General features: G+C 45.5%; 1 protein-coding gene across 1 annotated transcript in view; it reads right to left on the bottom strand.

The window, feature by feature from the left end:
* HIRA (histone cell cycle regulator) overlaps positions 1-12,000 on the bottom strand; it is a 1,376,152-nt gene that overhangs the window by 606,497 nt on the left and 757,655 nt on the right. The window contains exon 16 of the mRNA XM_069620059.1: positions 3,871-4,069. Within this exon, the coding sequence (XP_069476160.1) occupies positions 3,871-4,069 (199 nt within the window). The remainder of the gene's footprint in view (positions 1-3,870; positions 4,070-12,000) is intronic.

The following is a 12,000-nucleotide window of genomic DNA, read 5'->3' as shown; positions in this document are numbered from 1 at the left end:
TTCTCTTCAGCCTCAGGATCCTTGCCTTTTGTCCAGGAACCTAACCCATCAACAGCCATGCAACATTCAAACTTTGGGGGGAGGCTTCCTGCCCCCCAGATGGAACTGGTTCCATTCAGGCATCCCAGGAGACAAAGAACAGAGGAGTTTCTGACTCCTCCCCTGCTTCCTGTCCTCGCAGACACACTGGAGCCTCAGAGGGCTTCACAAAGAATTCCATCCAAAGACAAACGTCAAACCAGGACCTCCTCCACCCAGGATGGCAGAAGGAGGACCAAGAAAACACAAGCACACAAGAAATGGTGAAAAAGAAAGGGGCCTCCATTTTGGGTCAATGGTGTCCCTTCTGTGCATTACCGCGGCTGTGAACACAGCCAGGGTAGGAAAAATACACAGAGGTCGGTAGAACACATCCACTGAACAGTCATTCAGGTACACTTGCCACTGTAATAGAAATGTACAGGAGCAGTGATGAACGGTATACTATGTAGTAACCCCCAGCACTCCACACAAGGTGGTGTGTGCTGATCTCACAAAATAAAAGGTAAGAAGGATAAACAGTATTGCCCCCCCTATCCTTGGAAGCAGTAGTTCTCACAATTAAAATAAAAGAGAATAAAAAGGAAGGCCCAAAGGGCTCCCAGGGACACTGTACAACAGGTGATGTGTGCTGCAAATGTGAATCACAGATGCCTTAGAAAATATGGAGGAAAGCATGATTATATGAAATAAAGTAAAAACAAAATTAACAAGGGTTCCCATAGTCAGACTAAAAGAATGAATGAGGGGAAAAGGCTCTCCTCATTCTGAGGAACGGGGGTGTCACAGGTAGAGGGGATTTGGTATGAATATGAAAAATCTCCCGAACACAGTCCTATATCAATCAATAGGTATAAATTGGCATTGGTTTTCTTACACGCCATAGTTCATTGGAAAAACGTTACATGTGTATTTCAAAATATTTGATCCTGACTGCTTGGGCACAAAAACGTCAAAACTTTCTCAGTAGTGTGGCTATTAACCTAACTGAATGCTGAGCAAATCCAGTATTAGCCAAGTGCAAATTCTGTCTGAGGACTGGTGTTGCACTAGAGAAAACATTGCACTGTATATGCCCTGTTCGCTTAGTTGGGTACTGCTAAGATGGATTTCTGAACTCTGTCCTGGAGGGGCAGAGGTTCAGAAGGCCAGCCTAGTTTCTTGGAACAGAATAACCTCTGGACAAGCCAGACCAATCAGGGTAGTGATGGCGGCGGTCAAGACTAGGTCTCCAGAGGGGTGAGGGTGACTGAAAGCCCGCAATGAGCACACAAAGCAAGGACGCTTACAAATTACTCCAGACAGGTGTTATATTAAAAATATAGACACATTTATTACAAGGCCTTTGTAACATCGACCATAGTAAAGAATCACGGTACAACTCCAATAAACCAACACATCACAAGCAATAAAATATATATACAAGACCGAGGGTCTAAGGAATTAGAAGCACGAAATATGCAGACCACCTAGATGGGGAGGAAAACAGGCAGTGCAAGTAATCGTTAGACCCAGTTCGACATCAGAGGCCACCTAACTAGAAGGAAGTCCGAGCCCTACGAAGAGGGGAGCCTTGTGCTCAAAAGTACCTGCACACGCGGGTGCCAACGGGCAAAGGGGAGTCTCTCCAGGGAAATCAGGCATTTCAGAGAGGTGAACAAAACGATGAACAGATCCCCGCTACTCAAGCGCGGCCTCCACTTGTGGGCAGAAGCAGGGCACGAATGCGGAAAAGGGTTGCTGTTTACGACAGCGATGGAAAGCCACAGGCTCCTGCGGGAGGGCGACCGGTTAGGGTACTGACTACTCACCGGTCCCCGATGCAGGCAGACCCAGGCTTTTTCGGTTCCGTTTCGGTACTGGCAGGTTCAGATGCGATCAGCAGGATGTCTCGACGCTGTGTAGATTCTGCGACAGCAGGAGTCATGGTCGAGGGTGCCCCAAATGCAGCGAACACGCACAGGTTTGTTACCACACAGGGCAACTCGGCAACCGCGTGTATTCTGGTCCCAAAGCACACGTCTCACTTCAGACCTGGGAACACCAAGTGTACGAATCGTGTGAGAGTGCCGAGGACTCGGAATTTAGCAGTAAGCCAGATGGCGGTGACAGAGCAAGGTTCCTGTGTAGGCTGGTCAGTCCACTGGATGGCCCAGGGACGCTTCCGAAGGCTTACGTACAGGATTTGGTGAAGATGCCGAGAATAGTTGTTCCCACTATTCTAAAGGGTCGAAGCGCCTTTGCAGACCTTCTCGTTCGATCAGAGGCCGAGTGGTCTCGCAGGACGACAGCAGTGCAGGGTGCAAAACTTTCAGCGGGTCACCAGCGATTCCTCGACTCAGCTTCTTAGTTGGAGGATACTTGGCTCCTTACCCTTTGTTCATGAGAACTCAGGAGATCGACATGGTAGTGGGGTTTTCAGCCTCCTCTTATCCAGAGTTCCCTTCGCTCCAAAACAGAGAGGGCCCAATGGGAGATCCGCTCACAAACACACACACCATACGTGGACCTATCACGGACCACGGTGGTCCCAGGGATTCAGGGCACTCTAGACTCTCTGGCACCCAGGATGTGTATTGGGAACAGACATCCCAGCCCACATGCTGGAGGCACACACAAGGCATATAGAAGCCCGCGAAAGCGCTGTGTTTCGCGGGAAAGTGCCTGACCAAATAAGGACTGCCCCGGGTCGGCTCGACCTGGGGAAGGTGAAGGGGCAAGACGGTCAGCGGACAGGACAAAGAACCTTGTGGCATGGCCATTTTGGAGGCCAGGCCACCCATTTGGGCCAAACGTGGGAAGCGCAGTTAATCATGGCAAAAAGGGGTTCAAAACACAAAGAAACGATAGCTGCCACCAGTCCCGTCCGTGACACACTTGCACATTTCATGATAAGTCCAGCAAGAGGTTCTAGGGCCTTTGGAATGACTAGAGACCCAAGAGCGCGGTAATGTAAGTTACGGTGCACTCTTCTTTCTTGTTGCTCAAAAGCTGCAACAAGAGGAAAGGACTAAGGGAAACAAAGTCTCCCGGTACTGACTGTCTTAAGGGCATGTCAGCGTCCCCGTAAGAATTGAGCGAAAGCTCAGAGGAGTGCGGCGGAAGGCTGCGCTTCTCTGGCAAAGTCTAGATCAGGGTGTAAAACAACAGCAAAAGGTTTGGGGGTTGCCAAATGGAAGGAAAATTACCTACAATTATGAAATCTTTCCGAACAGGTACAGAAGAGAAGGCATTGAGCCATTTCAGCCAGTTATCGCTTGTAATGTCCTAATGACAAATGGCGTAAGCTTTTTTTTGAGAATTAGACACAATATATGTTCCCCACTCTTGTCGGACCGAGAATGCATATAGCACAAGCCCATTGGCTGTACAGACTATTTAATCTTGCCCTTGAAACGCTACAACAATTTATTGAATGTCCATGCCTTAGGAATCAACGAAAGAATTACGTTACCCATTTTTAAATATGGTATTATAAGTTGTAACCTATGGATGAGAATTTTATCTCGTTCTCAAATAAGTTCAAAGCTGGCAGCTATTTGATTTTCAATATATTTATCTGCATGTGATGAATTTGCCTTGTGAATTTTGAAACCATCTTTTTTTTTAAAATAAGTTGTCTTATGTCTTGCTGTTTTCTTTTTGGAACAAAAAAAATATTAAATCTGTGTAAGATTTGTCTTTTGAAACCAATTCACAATAAAAAAAATCTTTTTTTAAAACTGCACAATGCTTTATCAATGATGGTATCGGTGAATGGGTGGCGAAATATGATGAGGAGGAGTGTGGACAGCTACTCCCTGTCCATGCAGCACGTAGAGCAAAGGGTACCTGAAGAGATATGGCCATCGGTGGCAGTCTCGCATCTTTCCGCGGTCGACCTTTTTTCCTCTTCTCCACTGACTCAGCATCAGCCTCGGACTTGCGCTTGGAAAGTGGTTTAGTGGCAGGAATCTTTTCCTCACTGTCACTGCTGCTTTCCACCACATCTCTTGGCTTGGTTTCTTTCGGTGCACTCTGGTCTTTTAACCTGGCATGAGACAGGAACAGGAATTTCTGAGGTAAGTTGTACTAGCATTGAGGTTTGCAGTGTTCACTGAACAAATAATGTTCATCCTGGACATACAAAAGCAACCAAATGACTTATGATGGAAAGGTTGCTTACTGGAAATCCTGGTTCTCAGATTTGGGTATAATTATTATAAATATTAAGAGTATGCCTGCATGAGTTCATGAGTGGTAGCCCAGAACACATTCAGAAAGTGAACTCTTTGAAACATACCCAATTACTTATAAGCCAATCATTAAAATAAAAAAAGGGTGAAATAAATTGGTCATAATTGCAGAAGGGAAAAACAAGAAAGAAGATGAATGCATTCAATATAGAGTACACACCCTGGTCCCTCTAAGAAAGGCAAAGCCCTCACATGAAGTACAGTTTCAGTAAGCTTTCAGTTCATTTTTGCAGTAGCATGAGAGGAAACCTTTAAAATGAATTGTCTCGCACAATCTGTCAAGAAGTGGAGAAGGAATGGTTGTTTATGACTATAGTGACGATACCCATGATGAAAAATAATTACTTCGCTCGCAGTAATGTTCTTTCTGATTGGATGTTCCTGCCACGGACTCCTCATCGATGATATCCATATCACAGTGCAGCTGTTCTCCGAAAACCTTTCTGCCGCCAGTGGGGCGCAACAGGGCTGCTCGACGAGTCTGTCCGACACCTTACGCACCCCACGCCGGAAGTGAATTCGGAGCCAGTATAAGTAACGGTGCTGTGCCCCATGACCTAAGTTCCACCATTTTCCCCCCTAGCACCTTGACAGTGAGGGACGGGAGAATCGATGGTGTAGTAGCTTCCCACAGATAGGGAGGGCGATGAGGAATCCATGGCAGGAACATCCATCAGAAAGAACATTATCGAGAGGTAAGTAATTTGTCCCTCTAATGGATTATTTCCTGCCAGGGATTCCTCATCTATGATAGACTCCCAAAGCAGTACGTAATCTGGAGATGGGGGGAAAGCAAGGACACCACCTAAACCAGAAAACGATGAAGAACTGCCCTACCAAAATGGGCACCCTGGCCCGCAAAGGAATCCAAGCATGAATGCTTAGTGAACATGTGCAGAGATGCCATCGTCACCACCTGGTCAATGGCCAGGACCGGAGCTCCCCTCTACAGGGCAGAGGTGGCAGCTATATCTCTAGTAGAATGAGCTCCGAGACCCTCAGGCACATCAATCCCAGCCAAATTGTAGTATTCTGAGATACAGACAATGATCCACCTGGGCATGGTCGGTTTGGTCACAGGCCTGCCAGCACCAGCATAACCAACAAATAGATGGTCATCCTTCCTATCCCCTAGTACGAGAGATGTAGAATTTAAAGGCCTGTACCAGGGCCAGTCGATGAAATCGTTCCTCAGCCTTAGAAAGGTAAGGCAGACGGGAGAACACAGGAGGATGGATCTTCTGAGAGAGATGGAAATCTGAGACCACCTTTTGCAGAAAGGAGGGTCTCGCTCTCAAAGTAACCTTTTATTTGGAAAAAGCCAAATAGGAGTCCCCCAAAGAGAGAACAACTCCTCCAGAATTTCCTGACAGAGCTCCGACTCACCGGAAGCCGAGGTCTGTCTGCTCAATGTATCCGCTGTTGTGGTCTCCCATCCGGCCAGTTGAGCTGCCGCCAAGGAGATGCTGTTCTCCAGAGCCCAGAAGCACAGTCTCACTGCTTCTCTGCAGAGAGGCAAGGACCCCCAACTCCACCTCGCTTGTCCAGATAGTGCATGGCCACTGTGTCATCCGTTTTTACAGAGGGGAGGAAAGCGACAGACTCCGCAGGGAGACCACAGTCCGTTCACTGTAAAATCTGACAAGTGAGCACCCCAACCTGTCAGAGGTGCATCCATGACCACCATCACTTGGAGCAAGGTTGCCGAAACAATGTGTCTTTCAGCAAGTTGTTTCGCCGGGCCACCGTGCATTGTCCGGAACTATTCGACTCGAGACCTCCAGGAGGTCGGACAGGTGACCCTGGAACTGTGACCATTGGCAATGTAGAAGCCAGTGAAGCAATCTCATGAGCAGCCTTGCCTCTGGCACCACTAGGATGCAGGAGGCCATGAGGCCCAGAAGGCGCAGGAAGGCAGAGGCTCAGACTGGTGTTTGTGATTGAAGAACTTTGAGCATCTGAAAAATGTTTGCCACTCGATCCTCGGGCGGGAAAGCACTGCCAGGCGAGTGCCCAAGACTGCCCTTATAAATCGGAGAGACTTGGACAGCAGAACTTGAAAAACTTTTTGAAGTTCAGGGAAAAGTCTCCAGAAGGTTGGGGTCTGGAGAGGGGTGGCCCGTGGTCTGGTGGACAGTGGAGAAAAGGAAGGCAATACCCCTGATTGATGACCTGTAGGGACCAAGCATCGGACGTGATCTCCAACCACTCCCTGCTGAATAAGGAAAGCCCCCTGCCCCCACCGGTGATGGGTGCCTGAGTCACTCACTGTGGTTTGGTGCACTAGGGATCCGAGGGGGCAGCGGCTGCCATGATACCTCCTCGCTGAGAACCTCTCCTTCTGCCTCTGGGGAAGAATCTGCCTTGGCCTCTTCACGGTGCAGTTTGTCAACAGTCCCTCTGTGTAAACGCGGGAAAGGGGTGAAAACCCCTGCCACATAAGGCTTGCGTGGTGTGCTGCTGGACCGAGAGTCCCAAAGACTTGGCAGTCGCCTTAGACGACTGAAATTTTCAGAAGGCATCTTAGCTCCAAATAAGTTCTGTCCGTCAAAGGGCATATCAAGTAGCCTCAACTGGATGTTTGCCAAAAACCTTTAGCTATGAATGGCGCCTGACCACTGTGCTACTGGCCATAGACCTGCCCATGTAGTCTGCCGTGTCTAGGCCAGATTGCAGCATCGACTGTCCCTCCTCGTTGCCGTCCAAGATCAGGGACAAAAACCCATGCTTCATCTCGCCATCTGGGAAGTTCTGCACCGCATTGGCTACCGCCAACCAAAGTCCAAAGGAGAACTTCGCCGTGGCACAAGAGGTATTCAGGGTTTGCGGTGCCAGACTGCCTGACGCAAACACCTTCTTGCCCATGTGTCCAGCCTCTTGCCCGGTGGGAGGGACGGAAAAGTAGAGGTCTTCAGGCTCGCTGTGATGCGTCAGAGGAGAGGAAAGCTGGTCCGATTGTCCAGGACGGTGCTTCCACACAAGATCCCTGTCCACTGGGGCAACAGAGGCAGGTTTCTCCCATACTCCAACACTGGTGCTTCTACAGCCACGTTGAAGGGCAGCTGTTTCTCTTTCTTTGGGGTATCATCCAGAATGTCACAGTTTGTACTGCACTCTGGACCTGGATGGCGCTGGACTTGCACACTTTTGCCATCAGGCGTTGAAAAGTGGCCCAAGTACTGGCAGAATGTCTAGCTCCAGGGAAGTGTTTAGAACGCTGGCTCCTTGCAGGTAAGCTGCAAGGTCCAGCCCGTCGCCACTGCCATAGAACTCCTCGGGGAAGACCCTCTCTTCCCTAGGACCCATGGGTTGAAACCCAAATGGGACCGGGCCACCTTCTTCGTCGTAAATGTCACACAATTTGGACATAAAAGCGTCTCTGGGAAGTGGGCCGTATTCCAGCAGAGCTGCAGAGTCTATGGCACCGAAGACATTGGCGCAGCTGGTGGCGCCGCCCAAGTGTGCCGGCGCAGAGCTGTCCTACTCGCCGTTGGGACCAGTGAATTAAAGAATTACAGCCTTATAGCAACCGATGGAGACTCCTTATCATTTTCCGATAGTTAGAATTCAATTTGATGAGAAATATGCAGACGGTCTGCAAAAAATTGATTCTCTGATATTGAGGCTGCCCAATATATGAGAGTAAGGATGAAAAAATTGAATCCGTAATTTGCGCCATATTTCATAGGTGTTTTTTATACTATTATTCTGCATAAAGGTGTTCCTTACGAATTTCTTATATACATGACTCAATAGTTTCACTTTCTTTCTTAGATAGTTTGACGTCCTCATTCGACTTCAACATGCGTTTCCCCCACCTTATGTCAGGTGGTTCATCAGGAGGAAATAGCAGCTTTAAAATGGCGCTTTGATTCTGTCATGGTTGGTATAGTACACCAGATTTGAACTACATTAGATTCCAGTGAGAAGAAAAGTTTTTTAACTTCTTCAGACCTTGTTCTCAAATATACGAGATACCTGCAATTTCTCGATTGAATTCAGTGGGTTTCCCATAGGTTAGAGTTTCCTCGTGGCATTTTTACAGTTGGGACAAGGCCCGAGACCGTCGGCATGCAGGAGTGGTCACCTGAGGGTACCCTGCCGGTCAAGGAAGACATGGTGGGACCCATCGGTGCCATGGCTGGATCCAGCAGTGACCCTGCCTGAGCCACAGGTGCTGGGGCCGGAGCCGCCGGTGCTTTGGGGTAGATGTCAAGCATCTTCAGGCGAAAACGTCCCATTCCTCCTTCTAGAGAACCGCTCCGGAGAACCTTTAGAGCGGTGGCTCTTTTTGATTGAGGAATAAGAAGAGTGCCGGTGAGAAGACTCACTCTGAGAGCACGACCTCTTACGATGTTTCTTCTGCTCCCTGTCCACACGTGCATCTGTTCGATCTTTGGAATGACGATCAGCGCTGCTCGATCTTGACCAAGGAACTTTCTCCTTGTGGATGAAGGTGAACAATTTTGCCGCCAGCTCCCTAAGGGTCTTTGGGTGCATCGACCGACACAATCTGCAATCCTGGGTTTGGGGGTCTTCGCCCAGACAGTACAAACAAAGGTGGGCAGTCATAATGTCGACACCAATAATGTCGACAGTCAAAATGTCGACGAATTAATGTCGAAAAGTTGTAATGTCGACATACAAAAATGTCGACATTAGTTTTTTTCGACATTAATTTTTCGACACAACTAAAATAATAACATGCATTCAATACATGCAATAATTAATAAAGCAATCATCTCTCATATAAGGTAAGTCAGTTTCATGTTTTATTAAATCTGTATAATAATTAAATAGTAAATAGTAAACTTTTTAAATATAAGTAATATTTTTAAATATAACTTTGGGATGCATGTTTTTAATTAAATAAATAAATGTAATGTTAGTTTATATTTCAGTTGAACATGTAATACTTTAGATAACCAGTTGATGGTGCTAGCGTGCTAAAAATGCATGTCTATCAATAATAACATATTTTTGTTTTGGTTTCGTACGCACGGCACGTACTTCAACGTTAACGTAAGCGCCATTTTTAAAGCTCACTCTCGATAAGTTTCTCCCGCGGTCGCGTCTCCGTTAGTTCGGTCCTCGGAATTTTTGGATTTTTTTTTGTTTTTCACTATTTTTTCTGGCTTTTTTTCATCGGATGGACTGGGTCTACTTGGATGCCTCGGACTGTGCCCACCTGGATGTTTCCTTTTTTTTTTGGATAATGGTTTTTTTCGGAGCTGGAGATTTCGCATACGGATCACTATTTGTTTTTTCTGGAGTATGGCGTTCACCTGGAACAGGTATTTGGACAGTGGATTTATGTGGATTACGGATTCTTTTCTTGGACTTCGGACATTTTTTTTTTGATGGTGTGGATTTTCGCCTGGAATCGGCACTTTTTCATGTTCACTTCAATTTTGCTTTACACCTGGATTTATGGGATTTTCTCGATGAACATGAACTGTAAGTGTTTTTCTTAACATTTCAAGTTAAATGCTAGAGAATCTAAGTAACTTTCCTTGTTCTCCATGCTGAATTTGTGTACTATTTGCATTAATTTATTGTCATAATCTCTGTACTTTTTTCTTTTTGGTGCTTGATTTGCCAATGAAATTGTTTGTGAAATGCGCAATTCCTGATGCTGTTCCTCTAATTTTAAGTCCTTTAAAAAATGCCACAAATTAGGATGCTGTGTGTTGAAATTTTTATTTATGCGGCTATGCCAGCCTTCTAACGCGTTATTTGTTCTTGGTTTGTTTTCCATGGTAGCCTGGTAGCAGTTCCACAATTCTATTGGGTATTTCGGTCTGCGCCTGTTTCCACTCCTGGTTAATTGGCCTATCCAGGTGTTCTCGAAGTAGTCCGGTAAATTTGTACACTCATCCTCATGATTTTTATAGTACTGACTTTCAATTAAATGTTGGTAAAAAGTAATGACATGATTTTCCGGTACAAAAGCCAAAGCAAAAAGTTTCTTAACGTTAATTTGAAAGCAACTGTCCTCTATATATTTTGATCCCAAACCTAATTTTTGTATCTTTCTCCAAACACTCTGTGTGAAATGAAAAAAACATCCTTTTATTTTAGTTTCTCTGTACACGCTAGAAAATCCCTTGATTTGAGCTGTTTCGTAATCCATGATTATGGTCTCTGGTTTCGTATCTGGTGTTGTTTCCTTAATTTTATTGTATATGATTTTGTATGTTTCCTCTGTTTTTTTTGGCATCAAAAAGTATATTAGCGGTATTATTTTGTCATTGATTGTCCCATGTACGGTGTTAAACTGAAAAAAACGGGTGAGGGCATACCTTAAAAGTTGCGTCACTTTGCCAATTTTTGCTTCGACTCAGATGCTGAAAGTCATTTGCGGTAGCGAACACTAAGATTTTGTCAGTGTTCATTTCAATTGAGCCACAGTAAAAATTGTCTCCTCTTGCAGTAACTTTAAAAATGTCCGGAATTGTTATATTTTCAAAGGATATTGGTGAAGGTGGTAGGTTTTCATTAGCATGTTTGGTTCGGTTAATAGTGCGCTGCATTAATTTTTCAGCCGGCAACTGAGCTGTTATGTGTCGGTAACTGGCCACAAACTTCTCTGAGTACAGATCCGCTAGCTTCCCCCTCATGTTCAATCGCTTTTCTTTTTAGTTCCGTCAAGGTTTTCTTGATTATTATATTCGTCTGATCAGGCATATGATTGTGTTCTTGTTTACCCTGTACCTCTGTTCCGACTGTTACTGCGCGTGCTGTACATTTATTTTTTACATATTCCGCGCAGCGCCAGTAAATCCTCTCTTTTCTTTGAAGTTCCTTATAGAATATGTAACCATTCCAAATTAACTGCTTTCCTCCTTTTTGACTGCTTATAAATTCCACTTTGTTTTCCATTTTATCACCTGAAACGATACATAAAATTATTTTTTTGTGGTATGTTATACTATGTGTTTTATAGTACATTTTATTTTATTATAATGGTTGTGTGTCTTACCTTTTCTCCAGTTCTGACTATGAATGAAGTGTAATATATTGCCTGAAGTACCCTCTCACGAGATGTTCTGTCAGTGAATGACGGTTTTCCACACCCGTTACTGGTTTCCTGCTACCAAAACAAGGTGCTTTACTCAGGAATGTCATCTAGTGTGTTAACCATTTCGTAACCTACTTTTATCTAGTGTAATAGAGAAGTGGGTGATTACGGACGAGGGGAAGGGGAGGGGGTGCTGGGATGGTTCGTGATGTAGGGTGAGGTTGGGGGGGAACCCCCCCAATAATAAACGCTAGTTTTGTCATGTTTATTTACTTCGTTTTACTGCCTACGTTAATTGATCATTTTTTTGTCGACATTTTTTTTTCGAAAAATTGACTTTCTCCATTATATGTATGGGATGTCGACATTACTGTTTTCGACATTTTTGTTTGTCGACTTTTTTTTTCGACATTATGACTATAAACCCAAACAAATATGGTGTGGATCAGAGACAGATATCTGCCTAGCGCAATCCGTGCATTGCTTGAAACCAGAGGCTTTCGACTGAGTAGGCATGGTGAATTCACCAGAAAAGCTTGACAATCACGTTCCTGTTAAGCAAACAGAGTGCGTAGAAAAAAGAAACTGAGGTTGTGGGTCGCGGTGCCGCTACTTATACTGGCTTGATGTCCATCTGGCTTGGGGTGCATAGATACGTCAGACGGACCCAACGTGGAGCTGTTCAGTGCCCTCTGGCGGCTGAAA

The sequence above is a fragment of the Ambystoma mexicanum genome, chromosome 10 (genome assembly GCF_040938575.1).
Source record: "Ambystoma mexicanum isolate Mex_15411 chromosome 10, UKY_AmexF1_1, whole genome shotgun sequence".
NCBI classification, from domain to species: domain Eukaryota; kingdom Metazoa; phylum Chordata; class Amphibia; order Caudata; family Ambystomatidae; genus Ambystoma; species Ambystoma mexicanum.
This window is presented reverse-complemented; position numbering and strand designations above follow the sequence as displayed.